We start from the raw sequence: 21,990 nt of genomic DNA, 5'->3' as shown, positions 1-21,990 counted from the left end.
ACAAAAATGAAATTGTGCTTTATATTGTTGTACGTTGAGCCTGAAAGCTTTGAGACTTCTATTCACATTTTTTATTTGTTCTGTGCTTGTTTGGTTCAGTGGTGTTGAGGAAATATGAAACCCATTTATGATCTGAACTGGGGAGAGAAAAGCAATGCCAAGTGTTAATAAAGAAATTAATAGCGTGAGAAGATATTAAGCCCCAAATGTGTCTTCAGGAAACAACAGCAATGATAAACTGGCTGCAACAACACCATGTAGATGATTCTGCAGGTGTCTGCAATCATGCTGGTTTGCATATGTTATGAAATCAAATATGACAATGTTTGGCTCCATAGAATATATTCTGTAATAGAGAATGTAATGATGGAAAGTGCATTGAATTTTTTCCAGGGGGCTTAGATCCACATAAAGTGCTTGCTCTAAGCAGAATTGCTAAAAATGGCTGAAATGCTTTCTGCCAGGATTTGATTAGCTTCCTTGGTGACAGACAGTGATAGTGGAGGAGAAATGCAGAGGACCTTTTCAGAGCAGGAGTGACAGTGTCATCTGCTGGAGAGTAGTGAAAATAGATGGACCCTTCTTCATTTGGCATGTGAACAAGGTGATAATGAGTCTTTCAAGTTGGTTTGTGACAGATTGGCATAAAGGAAGTTGGAAGATGATGAAGATAAGGAGAGGCTAGATACTACTTTCCTTTCCTTTGATGGAGTTCCTGTACTTCAGTTTATATGATAATAGTCCTTTGCTGATTAAAAGCAAACCTTTAGGTTTAGCAACGTTTAGGTTGTATTGCAAAGGACGCGGGTGGCGCTGTGGGTAAATCCTCAGCGCCTCGGGCTTGCCGATCGCATGGTCGGCGGTTCGAATCCCCACGGCGGAGTGAGCTCCCATCTTTCGGTCCCAGTTCCTGCCCACCTAGCAGTTCGAAAGCACCCCTAAAGTGCAAGTAGATAAATAGGTACTGCTTTCTAGCAGGAAGGTAAACGGCGTTTCTGTGTGCTGCACTGGTGCTGGCTCGCCAGCTGCAGCTTCGTCACACTGGCCACGTGACCCAGAAGTGTCTTTGGACAGCGCTGGCCCCCGGCCTCTTAAATGAGATGGGCGTACAACCCTAGAGTCGGACACGACTGGCCCGTACGGGCAGGGGTACCTTTACCTTTTAGGTTGTATTGCAGCTGGCTGAACATCATTTGCTATAGCCCATTGTGTTTTACAAATTGATCCTATGCAGACAGAAGTAAGTACCCTTGAGCACTGCCTGCATTTTTGTGATCATCTTCGGGGTGTAGCTATGGGAAATGTCCTGATGAGCTCTGGTGTTATCACTGATGACAGCTTTCTTTCTTCAAGCCTTTCTTCCTTCTCTTTTTTCTCTTTCTGAAGACAGTTTATCCAGACAGTAAATTCATTTCAGTGGAAGAACTGTAGAGAGATGATTGAAGAAGCTGCTGAGGAGATTTTTAAATTTTTTTTAAATTGGAGTCTCCTTGCTAGATGGTGCAGAGTGTAAAACTGAATATCTTAAGAGTGCAGTGTTTATGACTGCCAAGAACTTTCTGGGGCCAGTAGATTATTGCACAAAACTGTGTCTCTTTCGGCCTTTATTTTGTGCTTCTCTACCGGATCTACTGGACCAAGGAATAAAATGTGAAGTTTGCATTGTAGAAAAGTCCAAAATGAAGAAACAGTTTTGGGAAATAATGAGCCAGATGTTGTTGTTGTTGATGATGATGATGTTGATCATGGGGGTGCATGTTTACCAATTAACCAATTTTATTTACTTACTAAATACCATTAGCAATATAATTCTGGGAATTATTTTCTAAGCGAAGTATACTTTGAAGAACTAACTCCTATTTCAGATAGTTGCCTCCTTCTCATGTCTCCTCATGTCTCAGGACAGGATATGATGACTTAGGAATGATTTTTTACAATAATTTTAATATTCAGTCCTCCAAAGGTTGATATCTTTGCACACTATGGGGTGGGTTCAGATGTCTGAATGCTTCCACTTATTTCCAAAATGTGTCAAGACTCTTGACTATTTGCTTTCTTCTCCATCTCTCCCCCTAAAGGTTTGGCAGGCAGCGTCAAGTGTAAACACATAGCAAAGATCTCTTTGCCACCTGGTTGTGACTCAAATATTTATTATTGTGTGTTGAATAGCTAGCTAGAAAGTTTACTCCTGTCAAATTCCACTTGCATAGTCTATGGCACAATATACTGGGAGTATTTTGTAAATAATCATCAATTTAGAACAATGACATTCCTCTGAGATACATAAATACCACCCCTATTTTTAGATAAGTGGCACCAAGACAGGCTTGAATGACTTGCCAGCAAAAGGAACAGAACTCCATGAGCAGTGTTTCCCACTACTACCTGACAAGCATTGGACTGTTCAGTAATTCTCATAAGTACTATAGCAATCTTTTGGAAGCAGATTGTTTTCTACTGCATATAGATGAGTACATGAATAAGTCAGCATAATGGAACTGATGCAGAATTTGTCTTCCAGCATGTAATGTTGTTGTTCAGACTTTAGGAAACAGACAACAAAAATAGATCAAAAGTTTTACTTGTATAGAATCATAGAATTGTAGAGTTGGTAGGGACCTTGAGGTTGGTAGGGACCTTGATCCCAACTAAAGCATCCATGCTCACCCTCCAGTAAATTCTGTCAATACCCAAACACTCCTCTATGTTTAGAATTTATTGGAGGATACGCATGTAAGTAGATGCTGCACATTTTAAAGCTGTTTTGGTCTTCCTGTTTTTTGTTGTAGTGTGTACACTTGGTTATTTCATTACACTTAAATCTCTGTCAACAGGGAAACTTTCAGTTTTCAATTTCATTTCTCCCTCTAATCAATTTTTTGTCTTCGGGAAGTTATGATATTGGTTATAACAACAGACAAAAATTAAAAGATGAAAAACGAAACTATAGCATAGGCACGTTGGATGAGTAGTTAAAACAACATAGCCCAAGTAAAGATTAGCAACTTTATCAGATCATCTAGTACCATATTTGCCCTAGGCTTGTGACGAGGGTTGCCTTGAAAATGATGGTTCCAATCTATATGTCATAAATGAATGTCAAATCATTTTATATATGATATTTTTTATAAGTGTCTGGACATCCTAGTCCTTGCTGGAATCTCAAATTATGTGTGATTTTTCTCCATTATAGCTATATTCCAGAGTGAGTGGTACCAAGTGTCCAGTGTAAGATTTGGGACTGTTTTCCATTGAGTTGCAATTGCTATTCGTGTTGCCAAGATCAACCAATTCTTTTGACAATATATATACATTGACATCATCAAAAATACTCAGTAACATTTATTTTGGACAACAAACAATCGTTTCCTTAGTAATATTTTACATTTCTGTCAAAATTAAATTCCAGAAATCTTGCATCAACTGACATTCCCACCATAAATGATAATATGTACCAAGTTCATTACAACCCTTCCCATCAGTTAGGTGACATAGAAGAAAACATTTTTGGCATTTGCCAAGGAGTGCGATACCATCTGTGTAGTAATTTTAAGGAGTTGTCCCTAACAAAACTGGAAACAGATTTTAAGGGTCGTGATTCCCAAATTTTATTGCAGTCCTTGGGAAGAATTTGCGTGCCAATATAGAGTTCCCACATCTTTTTAAGGGTTTCCATAGGGAGTTATGACATTGTTGTCGCTATCCAGAGGGAGTGAAAGTTGGTATTCAAGAACAAGGAATACTAGTTGCCTCTTCTTTCAAACTGTGGAGCTGTCATACATTTAGCCCCAGTCATATCCAGTGGTGTGATTACTGTATCCATGTAAATGCCTTGCCAAGAGTAACCAAGTTCTACCTCTGTGAAAATCAGTAAAAAATGTGCTTCCTTGCTGGAGAAGACATGAACACAGCTTCCAAAATGTTGTTTCTCCACCACGCCCAACATTTGAGGGTGGGGAATGGGGAACCTAAGGAACTCTGCAAAAACTACAGTGTCCAGAAGGGTATCCAGTTAGTTTGTTGTTGAGAAAACAGCAGAATATTGTGGTACCTTGAAGACTAACAGCTTTTTTATGGCATAAGCTTTTATGGAACAATAGGGGAACAGCGTAGCAGGACACACTGTGCTTGGTATTTATACTTGAACAACAACAACAAAAACAAAACATTCCAAAATCTCCAGATAGCAATTTATCAGGGAATTCAAATCTGTCACCTCTCAAATGGTTATTGTGGACTTAAAAAAAAAATCACAATACAAAAGTAAATTAGGTTACCAATGCCCCACAAAATATGGCAAGTACAAACTCTTATGGTGTTTTGGTATTTGAGGGCTTATTTGCATGCCCAGGCCTTTAGAGCAGACTTTGACAACTTTGTGCCCCCCCAGATGCTTTGGAGTACAATGTACAGCACCCTTGAAAACTGCACAGCTATTTAGAAGCTGTTGGTTAAAATCTGCAAGCTCCAAAGGGACTTGGGTAAGATAAGCTGCTGTGTCGTGGGATGTCTCCGTGTGTATGAGGTCAATAACCTACCGTCCATGACACAGAATGGACGAGTTCTCAGCTATCATACAGAGAGCTCCCCAGCTGTTGCTTATGTTACACATGCCATCAAGCTGAAATTTTTGAGAGTTAATAGAAGTCTGTTTTTAGAAGACTTGAGTGGATTGAAGCAGATGTGGAGCTTAGGGCTAAACTAGACATGACACGCAATTGCTTGCATCCTTCTCCTAACTTCTTATTTTGTTTAACCAAAAGCAGCCTCAGGAGGCTGTGAGTTTGAGCAGAAAAAAATGACAAAACTGAACGAGTGGCTTAACCCTTTCCTTTTGGTAGTTTTCCTGCTCAAAATCTCCACAACTGCTCTTTCCCCATGCAGAAAAATATATCCGTATTTTTTTCACCATGTTTCTTGCATCTTTTTGGGGGTTTTTTATTTTTTTGTAGGGGGTAGAGGGCATCAGGAGAGGGTTAATGTTAGTGGAGAAACAGGACATGTGGGGTGGTGGTGATGAAAATGAGAATGAAAAGTGTTAAGCAGCCATTTTCCTGCTTGAAGTTGCAGCCTCATGAGGCTACAGAAAAAAGAAAAAAAGAAAAGAAAAAAGAATTCAGGAGAAAGATATGATCACATGTCACACTTAGCTGAGACTTTACTGTCCTATTCCCAGTTCATTTTAGCCTTGTTTGGATGTTTCCTTTCACATGATTTGCAATTTACAATCATGTGAGGGGAAGAATGGGGCAATGCCTGCTTGTCCATTCATTGGGCTAGGGCAGGGGTTGGCAAGGTTTTCCTTGCCTGGGCCACTTCACTCCCACGGAGATCGCTCCTTGGGCCGGATCACATCTGCGCAGATGCAGTTTTCGGCATCTGCACAGACACGATTTTCAGCTCCATGGAAGCGAGTTCCCGCTCCACAATGCGCCAGTTTAGCACAACGAGCGGGGACTCGCCAAGTGAGTGGCTCGAGGGCCGTTTAAATGACACCCGTGGGCTGCAGGTTGCTGACCCCTGGGCTAGGGGATCTCTGTAGAGGAGAGCAGGGGGTGAGGGTAGGACTAGCCTCTCAGCCTTCCCATTGTTTATCCTGTATAGGGCTTTCAAATTGCTTGTTTTAGAGTACCGTTTCCCTGTCCTATTGCTGTGCATGGATGGAAAATGCTTTGCTTCTGGGAATTGATAGATGATGTAACACTGTGGTTTTCAGCCAGTGTGCCGTGGCCCCCTAGGATGCTTTGAGTGATGGTGAGGGGTGACACAGGCAAAGTGGCCTTTGTCCCTTTTTCTTTCCCTCCCTTTTATGATGCCCTCTCACGTCTCTGCCTCCCAAAGGCTTTCACAGGTGTTTATTGCAGCAGCCCTGGCTACAAGCTCTGCAGGTGAATGCTGCTTCTGGGAGGAATCTCCGTTTGAGGCGGGGATGGGCAGCTCAGAGATCAGGGATGGCACAGCTTGCTGCCCGGAGGACTCCAAAGGAGAGGGGAAAGAAGACTGAGGGAACACTCCATAAGGAAGTATGTTCGAAAAAGGGTGAGAGGCTGCCAGCTCTGCAGGCAAGGGGTGACACAACTGGGCTCCTCTGATGTAACAAATTAAATCTGGGGATACTAAAGGAATTCTTTTCTTGGGAAGGTTCTGAAAATGTGTTTGTTGAAATTGTGTGAGCATTTACAAGGCTCCTTCCCATCTCTACTGACCCAAGTCATCTTTTGCTTTAGGTAGTTGGCTAAAAGAGTATTCACCCCTTAGCCTCACTGTGAGAAATACAAACTACTACTACTACTGTGGGCTTTTGATATTCTCCGAATAAATGAGCGTATGGGAAATCAAGTGCGCCCCCCCCTTGCAGTTGTGCTGCTGTGTCACATTACAAGGTGCTTTTAAGCTAGTAGCTCCACCAGAGCTGTCTGAGGCACCTGATGAATCAAGTCACATGGTGCTGATTTTATGGGAATTCTTCAACATCTGAAGAGTGCCTCTGCTGCAGCAGTACTGCTGGAGTTTGTTGTGGGCAGCCTGGCAGAGAGGGGTTAAGGATGAGTCGCTGACAATGAAGCATTGCAGTTCTGTTCACAGGACAATGAGCCTGTGCACCAAGTGGTTGCTTCTGCATGAAAAGGGACCAAGGTTGTAATAGGCCAAATTCATCATCAATTATTATCTGACTGAGACTAATGCTCCTGATACAGCTTCTTCCTGATATTAACTCAGGGATCTCCTGAGGCAACATTCTTGTGTGACACAGTTCTGATAACTTTAATGCATAGTAGTTTACTCCTAGTGGTGATTTGTCACACTAACAGACAATGTTTAGGAGAATTGCTTTAGTAGTTGACATAGTTTGGTGGGAAATATTTGGACATCTAATTTCAAAGTATGTGTTACTGGCCCTAAGAGCTAGCAAAAATGACATATTACCCTTCTGGTTTTTCCAGAGATGTCTGTCCAAGTAGAAGAATAATACTCTATAATTGTCTGTGTACTTCATATTACATCTCTATGTTTCTGCTGCACACTTTTTAAAAAGTTTGTTGCTGGAAAAATCATAAAACAGATTAATCTTTAGAGAGAAGGAAAGTTTTATATATATATATATATATATATATATATATATATATATATATATGCCCTGAAACATAGTAATATGTTCCACTGCTAACCAAGGCAACAGTGTAGTGTTTGCCTTTTCTGTTTTGGAACAACAACTACTTAGTTATAACAGACTGCGTTTTATGGAGAAATTTTACCCCCAGGTGGAAGATGACTTGCACAAAGGATCATAAAATAAACTGCAAGTGGAAAAGGTCATTGCATCATTAGATCGTGTTTAAAATGGCATGGTCATTTTTGTCTTAAAACAGAAAAGGTGTTATGAAAATAGGGGTGCTTTGTTAGTGATGGTGGCTTTTATGGTCCATGACGGATTCAAGTGCTGCTGCTCTGGTTTTGGCATAGCACTCAAGGATCTGCTGTAACCATTTTCTTTTTCTTTCTCTAACATTTCTCTTCCATGGGTCTGAGGCAGCTTTCTGAGGCACCTGCTTAATATACATATGCTAACAAAACCCAGTCACGTGCCATGGATGGCGCTTTCCTTGCTTCTTGCTTTTCCCTCTGTCTCCTTTCCTTGTCTTGATGCCATCTGTTCTGATGCCATAGTGGGCTTGTGTTAGTCATAGAATCCTGACTTCTGTGACTATCACTGATATAGATGTTCACGGATCACAGAAGGACTGCTCTGTCATATTTCAGGCACCTGAGTCTTTAGAACAGGGATGGAGAATCTGGTTCTCCAGAGGCCGTTGGCCTATAGTCCCCATCACTCCTAATAACTGGCCATGCTGTCTGAGATTGATGGGCATTGGGAGTCCAATAACATCTAGAGCATATTATAACTCAAATTCAGATCCATCAAATGACACCACACGGCTGGTTATTGGTCAAGTGTACTCAGAACCACTTTACAGAAAGGGACCAGTGAATTCTGTTGCTTATATTAGGGTCACAAATGTGCAGTTAGCCATGTTACGATGTTATCTTATACAAGGCTGTTCCTGTAGGAGGAGGTTTGTCCTATGAGAGTCAACCAAGGCAACCTTACCATTGGATAACACTAGCCATGTGCTTGAGACAAGAGGTCATAGAATAGTTTCTTAGTTTAGAGTAGTCTATACTGCTCTTATACCTACCCCACTCAACATTGCTTGTACAAGGAATTCTACTGCTTTAGGAGTGGTAGGGATTGAAGGCAGGATGGATGTTGTAGAGCAGGCGTTGCCAACCTTTTTGGAGCAGTGGGCACATTTCGATTGTTGAGAAAGTGGTGTGGGCACCAGTCACAAAATGTGGCTGCCATTGGGACAAGGCATAACACAACATGACTGCTGTAGGCATGTCCTAGCATAAAATTAGAGAGAGTACAGTCATTGCTGCTCCCTTTAGACTCCCTGGACAACTATATTCTTGCTGCGTAAAGTCATCTATCTCCTCCAGATCCTGTATGTGGAGATCACACAATACTGGCCCCTCCTCCTCATGATGCTATTGCTATCGAATTACAGGGAGCACTCCCCAGTACTGGGGAAAATATCCACACTCAGGCTTTCTTATGCGTACCACACACATACATACCATAGATACATATCTGTGCATCTTTCTCATGCACACTTACAGCATACTTGAGTGTAACCCCCCCCCCCCAAGTCCATTCAGAAAAATTCCTCTGTGGGTGAATAAAGTACCTGGCATTAAAAAAGCCCTACCAAACCGGGGGGGGGGGGGCAGCAATCTGGTACATGTGAACACTATGCTGGTAATCTCTGTTGTAGACCTTCTAGCCAAGGTTGCATGCTTGAATGCTACCCACATCAGAACTGCTTATACATGAAGCATGGACCTAATAAGGAGTGGAATGTTGTATGAATATGGCCTCAGAGTTCTTCATTGGGTAGTCAGGCTGCTCTAAGAACACTGATTTATTTAAAACCCTGGAGACAGTAGGATTCAGCGTTTGCAGTTTCCACAAACCAAATGTAAAAAGACCATTCACTCTAAAGGATATATCAACTTGTTGCTTCCCACAAGGATATTGAATGAGGTAGCAGATCTCAGTGTAACCACACATTCTTATTCATAGTTCAGTTTAATTTAAAATTTGGAGGAGAATTCACTGTTTATACAGTATTTCTGTTTAAAAAATTTCCACTGCTAGAATTGGTATGTCATAGCAGTAACTCACAGATAATTTATTTTCTCGTCTCTTCAAAACGATGGCCTCCTATTTCTGAGTTGTCCTTGGTTCCTGCCCAGAAAAATATGGTAGTTGGTGTGCAAGTGACATTTAGTTGATATGTCTCATTTTCTGCTCTACAAGCTCTGCTAAGGACTAATGCATCTGCAAAGGGTGTGTGCCATAAAGGAATTGCATTACTTTGTTTTTGAAAGATAGTAAATCAGTTTAAGAGTTACTGTGGCTGCTTCTTAATAAAAATCCTTTATACATTATTACCTGCTAGCAGGAGAAGCCTTCAGTTCAATGGCAGTCACTTTAGCTCTGAAAAGGATATTTGTCCAAATGGTTGCTCAGCAAGCTCGGCTTTTGTCTTCTCCATAGCTTCTCTCTTTTTCCCCCTTGACCCTTCCTCCATTTCTCCCTTATTGATCTTCATAAACTGCGTATTCACACATTCATGTTCATCACTGAGTGACTGCTGATTCATTTTGCACTGGTGAATTTACCATCTCAGATGAAACACCATAGACAGGACATATGCCAAATATAGTGGTTTTTCAAGAGAATTATCACATATATGCTGCAGATCATTGACTGATACATACAAATGTGAATCATCTCATTTCTCACTGGCAAAAACCTGGCTGTGTTCAGTTAAGCAAAACACAGGAAAGTCATCATGTTTGCTTTGGCTACGTTCATGTGCAGGTGGTACCCATACTTTGGTTCTGTTCTGTCTCTTTGATTGCATTTAGCATGTAGACTTGTATGGTGTATATAGTATTTTCAGTACATCTGCAATACAGAGGATTTCTTGCAACATTAAGACTGCTTCATCAAGCTGAAAAAAAGTATAGCCTCATTCAGCCAACTAAAAGGTGTGAAGAGAAAATTATACTGTACCTACAAGTCTCACCTTTAATTCTTCTGCACAGACTTACATAGTTGTGAGAGCTGGAGACAGAGTCTGTGGGCATAATTCTCTTTCTACAGACTGATTATCTCCCGTTTAAGGCAGCTGAATAGGGCTTATGTTGCATGAAATTCTATATACTGCATATTCACTGATAATGCTAGTTAAGTAATATTACAGGGATTCTAGAGCATGATATCACACACACGGGGGGGGGGGGAGGGGCTCATTTTAGGCAGCCCTTGAAAACCTTTTTGTCTGGCTCACTTTTATCACTTTTTTTTTGGTCTGGTATTTTATGTGTCTTATGTGCTCCTGTTATTATGTTTTTGGATGCATTTTAATTGTATTTTTACATTATGTATATTATTGTTTGCTTAAAGTTGTAATCCATTTTGAGAGGGATTTTTACTGGGAAGATGGGTTACAAATGCATTAAGTACATGAATCATATAATTAAGTCTCTTTCAGAAAAGTGGGTTCCTTTTCATGTGACCCAGGAAAGAAACCTCTTCGCTGTACAATAAACCCATCTCTTAGTTCACTGCTAATGGATTACCTATGCAAACGTACTATTATAATCTATCTCCTTGGTTTGTTTTAGCCAGTTCTGAATCCATTAAATAACTACACTTAAGGTTTCTAAATGATATGCTTTTGGGTGACTTTCTAGCTGTGATTTTGGAATAGAAGAGGAAAGTGTCAAAGAGGCCAGAAGCTGTGTAGAACAGATCTTGATGAGGTGGTTTGAGAAATTTTCTTGATGAGCTTGAAAGGCTGTGGAAAAATAAAATGTGGTACAAAGGTTACCACTTTGTTTCTCAAATAATACATTTTTGGAAGGAGGATGTCTTGTTCGTGATTTTTCATTAGTGTGCCTTGTTCAAGGAATAGTGTAGTTGTGATTGCTGTGTAATGCTCTGCTGCTCCCAGTTCTTTCTGTTTCCCCCCCAAATCATGTTCTTATGCAGTGATTTCCTCAGCAACTAGTCCAGGGTTGGGAAATTCTGTTCCTCCAGGTATTGTTGACCAGTCAGTATAGCCAGTGGTCAGGGATGAAGGGAGCTGGTCCAGCAACATCTAGAGGGACATAAGTTACCCATCCTTTGCTTTATAGAGTCAAGGGTTGGGCCTCCCTGAAGTCTTCCCCCCCCCCATTAATATATAGCAAACAGTTTCGTATCTGTTGAATTGAAATCTTAAGTGCCAGGGCCTACAATTTAAGTTCGCACTTCCTGCTGGCCTTGTCTTTCAGGCAAGGCATTTCAAATCTCCATCTCTCCCAAACCAGCTCATCCATCCCAAGGGAGAGACAGGTGGGCACAGGGCATCTTCAAGCAGGTACACCCAATGCCTTCAGGCCTGTTCTAGACAGAAAAGATAGGCTTGCCTGTTTGGCTCTGAATGGCCAAGTCTCTTTAAACACTTTGATTATGCATCTGCCAAATAATCCCCAGCCTTCCTCCAAACTATGGAACTATAGAGCTGGGAAAATGGCAAGAATTCCTGTGCAACTGCTGTGAAGTTTCAGAGTCTGGCTGATTGTCATACTTGTCAGAAAACAGTGGTCAGAATGATTAAATCCTGGTGACAATTCAAACACTGGGATGCCTTGTTGGTTAAAACTGGTTGGGAAATTTAAGGAAGCTTGAAATGACTAGAGCACCAATACAGTAGTGGCCTAGCCCTATGCTATATTGATGGCTATATTGATGTCTTAAAAACACACACACACACACACACCTGTGTATCACCAGCCAAGCAAGCGGAGGTAACTATTGCGCTTTAACATTAATTAAAAGTGACTCTTTGGCTTTGACATTAATTCTGTTACTAAACATTTAAACTAAGCTTTGGAAAAATCCTTACTGGAAAAGTCTGAGATGCTTGTGACCAGCTCTGACAGAGGGAGCTCTTTCACCACCCATATTTTCTCCTCCTACAGCAAAAGCCAAATCTAAGTGTGGCTCCACCTTCTTCCCCTGTGCGAGTGGAATTCACTGTATCATTGGCCGCTTCAGATGCAATGGTTTTGCGGACTGTCCTGATGGCAGCGATGAAGAAAACTGCAGTAAGTATATTTCTACCTGTGGGCAGGTTTCCCTTTTTTCGTAAATAAAGTAATTAAATATATTTTATTAATACCCGAAGCCCAAATTCAGCACCACAATCCTTGCTACTATTTACAAGTATTTGGCTTTGTTAGTGGCAGAACCCATCAGAGGCAAACTGATTTTATAAATGGAAAACTCTCTCTAGAATAACATAAGCCCCAACACCTCTGGAGAATCCTGGAGTTTATGTAGATGAGTAGCTTATCTCTATTGCAGTTTTGCTTTTGAAATCCATGGTTGTATTCCAAGTTTACAAGGCACTTCTCTTTGTAGCTGATCTCTTTTAAATGTTAAGGTCACAATAGGGCAGCTCGTGAACAGGTGGAGTTCAGAATGATAATTCATACCATTTAAGTTACCTGTAAGGAACATTTCTTTTATAAAATAAGATTATTCATTATTTTACAAAAGAAATGCCACAGTGTATAAAAGTGCATGTTGTTGGCAGTGGGTTTTTTTTGTAAAGCCTCATTTATCTTTGCCACATAGGGGTCTTAATGGCTGTCATTCTGTGCAATTCTATATTGCTATATTTCATTCTCCCCCCATCTATCTCTGTTAACATTTCTTTCCACTGCATCTTCTGAGATGTCCCCTGAGTCATGTTGTTCCTTGACCTTGTCAACTAAAAAACAATGATTTTTTTTGTTTAGCCTTACAGAGGCAGCACAAATATGAAATATATTTTCCTCATGCCCATTGTTGTTAATATTTTTATTGTTTTTATTTTGCTTTATATACCACCCTTTATCTAAAAATCCCAGGGGAGTGTGCAACATTAAGAGCATAATTTATGCAACATAATAATAAAATAACAATAATAACAGTCCCCCCACGCATACACATTTAAGAAGCCATAGTTTATTTAAAGAAGGTAAAGAAGAATGTTGTTGCCTGGCATCTCAAGACATGTAATGATGCCACCATTTTATATCATCATGCAGTCTTTCTGCCGCTGTGGTTGGTAGAACGGTTGCCATTGTATGATGTACGTACGTATGTATGTATGTATTTTATGTACTGGTGAAGTGAAATTTTGGTTTGGTTGAAAAGAAAGTTGTTTGCCTGTCTGTTTATATATTTCTCATCCCATTCTGTTTCCCCCCAATTGTTTTCTTTTAAATATTTGTTCTCTTGAGCTTCAGTCTCTATCCTGCTTGCCATTTTGTTGAGCAGTGGCTTTCTGGCTTTTGCTACAGCCTGCTGCTCACATTGCCATGCATCAGGAAAGTGCAGACAATATAAAAAAATGACATAGGGAAAATACAAGAGGTGGAGACAGGCATAAAGAGAGAGAAAGATGTGATTGTTTCAGATGCATATATCATTTAGTTGCTGGGTTGGCTGCAGTAAAACAAAACTTTCTGTTCTGTGGAGCGCTGTGTTTCTTGAAAAGTGCCTTTCCCTAAGGAGCAAATACTGAATGTATTGAAGTGTTGTCCTATGGAAACAGACAGGTTAACATTTGACTCGTGTATAGTGGTAGCTCTGTTGTCGAACGCAATCAGTTCTGGAAGACTGTTCGACTTCCGAAACATTTGGCAACCGAGGTGCAAAGGACAGTCGGCAAAGTCAATGGAGAGAAAAAAGAAAAACACGCAGCAGAAGCTGTTCGACTTTTCAGGCGTGTTTGAAAATGGAAGCAAGTACTGCCGGGTTTTCGGTGTTCAAAAACTGAAACATTCAGCTCCCAAGATGCTTGAAAAATGAGGTACCACTGTACTGTATGGGATTTCCCTTGGAAATCCCTTGCCTGTTTGGGTGAAGTCTTAAGTTTAGAGCAAAATGTTGTTCCTTTTGTTTTTACAGCAGCGAATCCCTTGATATGCTCTACTGACCGATTCCACTGCAGGAACGGCTTGTGCATTGATAAAAGCTTTATGTGTGACAATCAGGATAACTGCCATGACAACAGTGATGAGGATAGCTGTGGAAACCCTTCTGGTAAGTAGAATATGATTTTCACAGCCAGGTACAGAATTCTCTCAACCTCATTCTTAATTAACCATATTGCTTTCTTTGCCTGTGTTGAAACATTTTAGCATTCTATTATTATTATATAAATTATATTTAGGGAGTTCTGGACAAACATGTCTATCATTTCTTGATTTTTTTTTTCAGAGCAAGCCTCAACTTTTTTGTCAAAATAATATGCTATTTATCTCCCGTAGTGTCTTCTCTGTGAATGTCACAAATTCTTGTAAGTACTGCATGGTGTGTAGCAGACATGTTGCCAGTTCCATAACCATGAAGATCATTTCAGATCAAATCTCCACCAGGAAATTTCTTGGCTTCAGCAAGAGCTTTGGGAACTGTACACAAGGTGTCACAGTCAACAAACCAAGTGGCTTGTTGGTCCTTAGGACGTCAAAAAACAACATGCCCAAATGCCCCTGGAAGTTCAAAAGAAGCAAGGCATTAAGACAACAGCATTCACCTGTTTGTCACCAGTGTTTGGTATTCAGAGAGGGCGGGCGGTTGTTGACCAGTGCCTAACCTTCAGAAAGCAACATCTAAGAGTCTGTCATACCCAGGTGTTGTGGAAGTGCAGTACAACTCCAAAATCAATGCCTAACCCTCAAAAAACCATGTCTACAACCTTTTGTAGAGAGCCAGTGTGGTGTAGTGGTTAAGAGCGGTAGACTCGTAATCTGGGGAACCGGGTTCGCATCTCCGCTCCTCCACATGCAGCTGCTGGGTGACCTTGGGCTAGTCACACTTCTTTGAAGTCTCTCAGTCCCACTCACCACACAGAGTGTTTGTTGTGGGGGAGGAAGTGAAAGAAGAATGTTAGCTGCTTTGAGACTCCTTCGGGTACTGATAAAGCAGGATATCAAATCAAAAAGGCAAAGGCATTTTGCAGGCAAGTGGCACATATGAAAGAAGGAGAGGAATTGGGTAGAACTGTCTTCAATATTTTTTAAAAGCTAAAACCCACGTGTTATCAACACAGGTGATGTGGAGGTGTGTACTGTCTTTAATATAACTCTAAAGCCAATATTGATAAAGAAGTGTGAAAATGAATAAAACAAACTCTTCCATATTCCCAGTTCTGAGGATTTTCTGTCACTTTGTGTAGGTTTCTAAATGTGACTCTAAGCAACAAAACATGTGCACACAAATGTAAAAGGGAAACAAACAGGTGTGTTTTAAAGATGCTTTATAATGCCACGTGCTATCCATGTGAATTCTAATATATACTTGCAGAATTTCTGAGACCCTGTGAAGAGAAAATTTTTAACAGTGGCAATTAATTCACAGAAAATAACTTTGTCAGCTTCTCTGGGGGTTTTTGGCTCAGTTTCACCATCTACAAAATGAAGTTGTTCACCCTCTCTTTACTGTTCAGGGGTCTCAGATGGAATACATTGCAGTATACTTTTCTAAAGTCCCAGTCAAATATACTGCAGAGAATCACGAAAGCTTTGTGGTTATGCTTGTTTTTTATTAAGGTAGTTCATTACTTCAAAGCCATATATGGTCCCTTTCAAGCCTATGCCTCCTGTGTTCGTATATGTATTGGTATCTTAAGTTGTATGCTCAAATGAACTTTCTTCTGAGAAGTCCGTAGGTTTGCATTGTAAATCTTTTCTTTTTCTTTACCTTATTTAAAATGAAGCAATTGCGTGTTCGCATTATCCATTCAAGTATTTCCTTAAATTTAACAGTAATTCCATAGCCACTTCATCCCCCCCCCTCAAATATCCCCTCCCCCATTTGTGTGTGTGTTCTGGAAATAGTGTATAAATAAAGTCCACCGCAAAATCTGCTGTTGCATCAATCCCAACTTTCCTAGTGGACTTCTGTGCCCTCTCACATGCTTGTTAAAAGCTCTTCTTTCTTTTAACCCGTTTGGCTCCTGTGAACTCATTTTCCTTTTACTGCTGTGCTTATTGGTTCCTTAACTGACTCTGAATGATGCTTGCAAAGTGCCAAAGCATGGTAATATCCCCACAATGCTGTTATTAGTTTAATGATAGCATTGTTGCCCAATTACAGGCTGGGTGGTCTGCAAGCCTCATTAATTGTTAGTTCGAGTATTCTATTACCAGGCATTGAAGACATTCGCCTTCTGATTAGCATTTTGTCTGCACTCAAACATTTTCCAAGGAAAGAAGAAAAACCTGGCTATTAACCCCACTTGGATCTGCTGAGACTGCAGTCTGGCCTTCAGTGACTACCTTCTTTTAGCCATTTTCCAGTTCCTTAAGGCAGGAGGGATAAGTGATCCATTAAAAGATGCAAGTTTAGTGTTTGTGATTACGCTCAAGTCAGCGGTTCCGTAGTCTCATGCTAACAGAAAGATTGCAGGATCCGATAATGGTTATTGCAGAGCCCTCAACCAATTTGCATGTTACCCATTCAGGCAAGTCCTTTAGCGTTTGATTTTCAACACAATCCATATCTCTTCTATTTCTCACATCTTTCCCAATACCAAAAGTAGGTGCCAAACTTATTAAACTTTTCCTGAACACATAGTTTCATTTTTGCTTGACAGCGTTAAGAGGAGATAAAATATGAAATTAAATTTCAGAAGTCAGACACATTTCCTTCTATCTTAATACTTATGGAGTATCCCAGCCCAAAGTCTTGTGTTTTCTGTTGAAGATGCTTATGGTCTGATGTTGGCCTTTCTTAAGGGCCATCCATCAAGATCTCATCTCTACATTATTTTATTTATAAAAGTATTTCTATAACTTCAACTTGCATAAAATGCCTTCTATATATATGTATCCTTTATGTGTATCCAAGGCATGTGTGCGTTAAGTCTTTTAAAGCTTCATGGTTTTGTATCATTTCCATGATTTGAAACCAGAGCATTTTAAACCTCTGGTAGCTGCTATATTTTATGTTGGCTTTGGTCTTCAAGAGCAGGCACACATTGTGATATTATTTGATTTTGTAGGACATGAATAATGGTTTCTGAGTTAAGACTATTCTAGGTATGAGTATGCAGCCTTCTCACCAGAAGGAGATGGTGAGAATAATTTCTAGCAGACACTGTGGATTTACTCAAAGGAGTTTGCCAAGGGAACCAAAACCCTCCCAACAAATCTGGGAGCCTTTTCATATATTTTCCATCTGCATGAGCAATCTGATCTTCCCTGATAATGTGCTTATGTGGGCAGACCATATGCCTGACCTCCACCTTCATCACCTTCATCCAGTCTCTGACCACTCTTGACACCACAGGATTGGTGCCAAAGGTTTTGATGGTGTCAAAGTATTACCAAGGTGAAACGAAGTGCAAAGAAACAAGACCGGGATGATTCTTTGAAGAATGATGGACTGTGTACATCTTACTTTCTCTTTAGTTTTTCTCAACCAAGAGCAAAGTCAAGCAAGAAGTAATTACTTAGTACGTTCCAGGATAAAAAGTACAACTTATTGAAGATAGACACTTCCTATTAGTTCACCCAGTACAATACTAGTTTTCTCTTCAGCCAGTGCAATACTAGTTTCCTCCTAAGATATCAAAAGTGAATGGTTCAATCCAGAAACTCGACAGTTTACTGAGAAGAAAATGAACCAGGATCAGAACCCTGCTGTGCTGTGGATTCTAGAAATGCCTGCCAAATGCTGCAGGCACATCCTGATTTGCAATGAAATACTCCAGTGTCTTATTTCTAAAATGGAAATGGCTTCTAGTGCACTCTGCCTCACGTTGAGCCTGTAACCAGTCCTTTACACACGGCAGATTGAAATATCCTTAAGCTCACATGGCTGCAATATTGCTTAGACTTCCTGATTCCTTACTGCCCAATTCTGGCTGTGCTAAGTTTCCTTTTATTGAGTCTGTCTTTGGCTTGTTATTTACGTAGGCTGTAAACTGAAGCTTAACGTGCAATTACTGTACATCAGCTTAGTCCAAATGCAAACTACATCTGGAGCTTAATAGTTAAAGGCAGACTAAATAAAAAGAAAGAAAATTCTTGAGAACAGATACAAATGAAATGACACCAAAAGCTTAATTAAAGCAAGCCTGTGCTTGTGCATATTTTAGTAGCCGCAAATAGCTTGCTTATAGCATCTGGTGCTCAGAAGTAGCTTCCAGAAAGTTTAATCAGCTGGATATAACTTTTCCTGATAAGTTATTCTCTTGCCTATTGCACTCATTTTTTCCACAGTAAAATGTACTTCATTAGTCTTTAAAAGAAGAAGTGATTTTATCATTTTAGGGGACATCTTTTACAAGATGCAAAGCAGATGCCTATGATGAGCTAGTAATTGAATACCATTGTGCAACTATCTTGCACTTTGAGGTTTTTTTTGGGTTTTTTTAGTCTTTTTTACGAATCTGTCAATTACGCATTTAGTTTTGCAATCTTGCTTGATTTAGAAGGGTGAATAGTTCCGTGTTAATTGGAGAAAAGTGTTTGCTGAAAGCAGGAAAATTTTGATTTGGTGGCTCACTTGTCTTGTATAATTCTTTATGTGGTTTAGCACAAATAATTCCATGCATACTTTTTGTAACCTTTCCTCTCCCCTCAAAAGAATTCCTCTCCACAATGCTGAATTTAATTACTTATTCCTTTCCAGTTCATTATTTCCATAAAAGATCAAATCTAAGCTCATTGAGTGGGGCACACCTAGCCCCAGTTCCTTATTTGTAATTGTAATCTGAGTTCATCATATACAAACACTGTGCAAAAAATATGGTTTTGATTGGAGAAAGTTATTGTGGATCTCAAACATGTGTTTATGATATGGGTTAGATTAAAGCTTATTTTGGATTTTTAGTTCCTTAGTAACTAAACTGCTCTGTTTCAGACTTTTGTGTTAACCAGGAACTGAGAACCAGCAGCTAATTTCTGCATCATTTCTCTCCTAGGTTTTGTAATTATCTGCTCTATCAAGAGAGTAAAGGGAAAGGTTGATTTGTGTCTGGAGATGAATGCTTGCCTCCTAACAGGGTTTGCCACGTGTGTTGGTTGCCCACCAACAACCTCAATTTGTCTTGGGATAAGATTGTCGTAGCAGGATTAGAGAACTGCTGGGGCTTCTATTATTGATATCCCCACATCTACAGTATATATGCATGGCTTGCTTCTCCGCAGGCTCTTCTCTCAAGCCCTTGGAATTTTAAACAAAGTTGGATGGAGTGCCTTAAGGGGCATTATGGATTGAAATTCCTCCCGAATGATGTCACCTACACTACACAAATTCTCTAGGAATGGGATTTTCTGAAGGCCTGCTACACGTAGGCTAGTTTCCAGCAAGCCTTTTTTCTGCCAAAACTCACTGGAAGTCAGTACCAGCACCTCTCAGGTGAGCTCCATTGCCATTCTAAGAGAATGAAGGTGTTCGTGGTGAGTTCCGGCACCTCTTTTTCTAGAAAAAAGCTTTCAGGTTAGAAAAAAGTTTTCAGGCTTGAGCCAACAGTGAATCGTGAACACCTGACCTAAGGTTGTCAAGTGTTCACTACCTAGCTCTTGCTTTTAGGCAATAACTACAGAGAGGCCTGCCATGCCATTCACACTCCTCCTTATCCCAGTGGGTCACAATGAATCAAGTAGTGCTTTTCAACTCCTTTAAAATCCTCATTTCAGACGTGCATTCATTGAAATGTGTAATATGTACATTTTATTTAAATTTGATTCAGCTTTCTTCACTTACAACAGTTTTTCAAGAACTTTTTAAACTAAGGCTACCGCTTCAAATCTAGGTTGTTCTTCAGAAGACAAAGCAGCTTTGAGCCTGAATCCAGGTGCAGTTGGCAAAGAGCCATACCACAAAGCTGACCACTGTAGCTACCTGGGTGCATTTCACAGAGAACAAAACTAAGTGGGCTACTGTGCTTCCTATAAGTGAACCCTGTAGAATAGCAGTCAGGGAACAGAAAGCTTCCAGAGCAGCTGCCTGCAAGGTACTTATGATCTCATAAGGGGTTGTCAGTTCAGACTTTTCATTGCACTAGATTTCACACCAAATAAAACCTAAGTGGATTTTAATATATGCAATATATTAAACTGATTTGTGCTAATGTAATTCTGGTCATTGTGTGCCGATGGGAATGAGTAATTGTTGGCATCTGGCATAAAATAGTACTATCTCTCCCCCTCCTTTCTGGTTAAGAAACTTACCTTACATATAGGAAGTAATAATAAGAATCTACTACTTGCATGGGACGCGGGTGGCGCTGTGGGTAAAAGCCTCAGCACCTAGGGCTTGCTGATCGAAAGGTTGGCGGTTCGAATCCCCATGGCGGGGTGCGCTCCCGTTGCTCGGTCCCAGCGCCTGCCAACCTAGCAGTAAGAAAGCACCCCCGGGTGCAAGTAGATAAATAGGGACCGCTTACTGGCGGGAAGGTAAACGGCGTTTCCGTGTGCTGCGCTGGCTCGCCAGATGCAGCTTTGTCACGCTGGCCACGTGACCCGGAAGTGTCTCTGGACAGCGCTGGCCCCCGGCCTCTTAAGTGAGATGGGCGCACAACCCTAGAGTCTGTCAAGACTGGCCCGTACGGGCAGGGGTACCTTTACCCTTACCTTTACTACTTGCATATTATGGTTTTCCCCCTTAGGGAGCTTGGGATCTGTATGCTGTGATACGACTTTGAGAAAGATAGGAATTCAAATAGTTCTACCCTTTTATCATTTGCTTTCCCCCATTTAGTTTGGTTAATTGGTAAATCAATTAAAAACCTCTTGCTATATTAAAGTATCTCTGATTAATTAGGAAATGGGCTTTTTAAAACAGTTAATACAAGTATGTAGGGGGGAAATGCGAATGTCCCACACCATTTTCTCTTTCACGCAGGAGGAAATGCTTCTTTTAGTATGTTTACCTGATGCATTTCATGAATGCATAATATAAAAACAAAGTAAAAATGTGTTTTACTTCAGAACTGTTTTATTAACATGCATACTTTTGAGATATACTCAATTTATTATTCATTCATTAATCCCACACAGGGTGCAGCTCTGCACCCACTGGCTCACTAGGTGAGTGGTCTTAGGATGAAGTAGACTCTGCTAGCACAGCCACAAATGGAGAACTGCTAGCTCCTGCCAGAAACGTACTCATGGAAATGACACAAAGCACTGTAGAAAAGCTTTGACAGTGGATTTGCACCCATGGGTCCCCCAAAATGGAGTGAAATAATGGGTGGCGTTGGAGAGGAACACATTCATAGACCCCCTGATTGCACAAACACACCCACAAGAGGAGCAAGAATCTATGTCTGGATAGACCTGGCATAAGTAATTCTCCTCCCCATGACTCCAGTAGGGTAAAATGGAGGTTACTCCTCCTGCCACACTTTCCCTCTGTTTCTCCCTTCTGAGCTGGGGGTTACTTGCAGTTGCAGACATTCTGCTGCTGTAGTTACAGGGATTTCCCCATCCCTTCCAGTGGAAAATATGAGTACAGGATTATAAGATAAAATGATTCTCAAGGAGCTGGAGTTTCCTCCCAGATGAAAAGTGCACAACACAATGGCCAATACAGTGGTACCTCAGGTTACAAACACTTCGGGTTACAGACTCTGCTTACAAACACTTCAGCTTACAGACTCATCCTGAGGTAAGAACTTTACCTCAGGATGAGAACAGAAATCATGCGGTGGTGGCAGTGGGAGGCCCCATTAGCTAAAGTGGTACCTCAGGTTAAGAATGGTTTCAGGTTAAGAACAGACCTCCGGAACGAATTAAGTTCATAACCAGAGGTACCACTGTACTAACAACATTTTGCATTGCTTAGTGTTACGTCTGAACCCAGACAAA

At 40.7% G+C, this 21,990-nt stretch overlaps 1 protein-coding gene and 1 long non-coding RNA gene across 3 annotated transcripts in view; one reads left to right on the top strand and one right to left on the bottom strand.

The window, feature by feature from the left end:
• Positions 1–21,990, bottom strand: part of LOC310689190 — a 606,488-nt gene that overhangs the window by 237,447 nt on the left and 347,051 nt on the right. The window lies entirely within an intron of this gene.
• LDLRAD3 (low density lipoprotein receptor class A domain containing 3) overlaps positions 1–21,990 on the top strand; it is a 123,819-nt gene that overhangs the window by 50,421 nt on the left and 51,408 nt on the right. For both annotated transcript variants that reach the window (XR_014517058.1, XM_083465218.1), the window contains exons 3-4: positions 12,100–12,225; positions 14,078–14,212. Coding sequence is in view for 1 of the 2 variants with exons in the window: in XM_083465218.1 (XP_083321344.1) it covers positions 12,100–12,225; positions 14,078–14,212 (261 nt within the window). In the remaining variant the exon portion in view is untranslated. The remainder of the gene's footprint in view (positions 1–12,099; positions 12,226–14,077; positions 14,213–21,990) is intronic.

This window comes from Podarcis liolepis, assembly GCF_965112155.1.
Source record: "Podarcis liolepis genome assembly, chromosome: 1".
Lineage (NCBI taxonomy): Eukaryota > Metazoa > Chordata > Lepidosauria > Squamata > Lacertidae > Podarcis > Podarcis liolepis.
The sequence above is the reverse complement of the archived record's forward strand: the minus strand, read 5'-3'. Positions and strand labels throughout refer to the sequence as shown.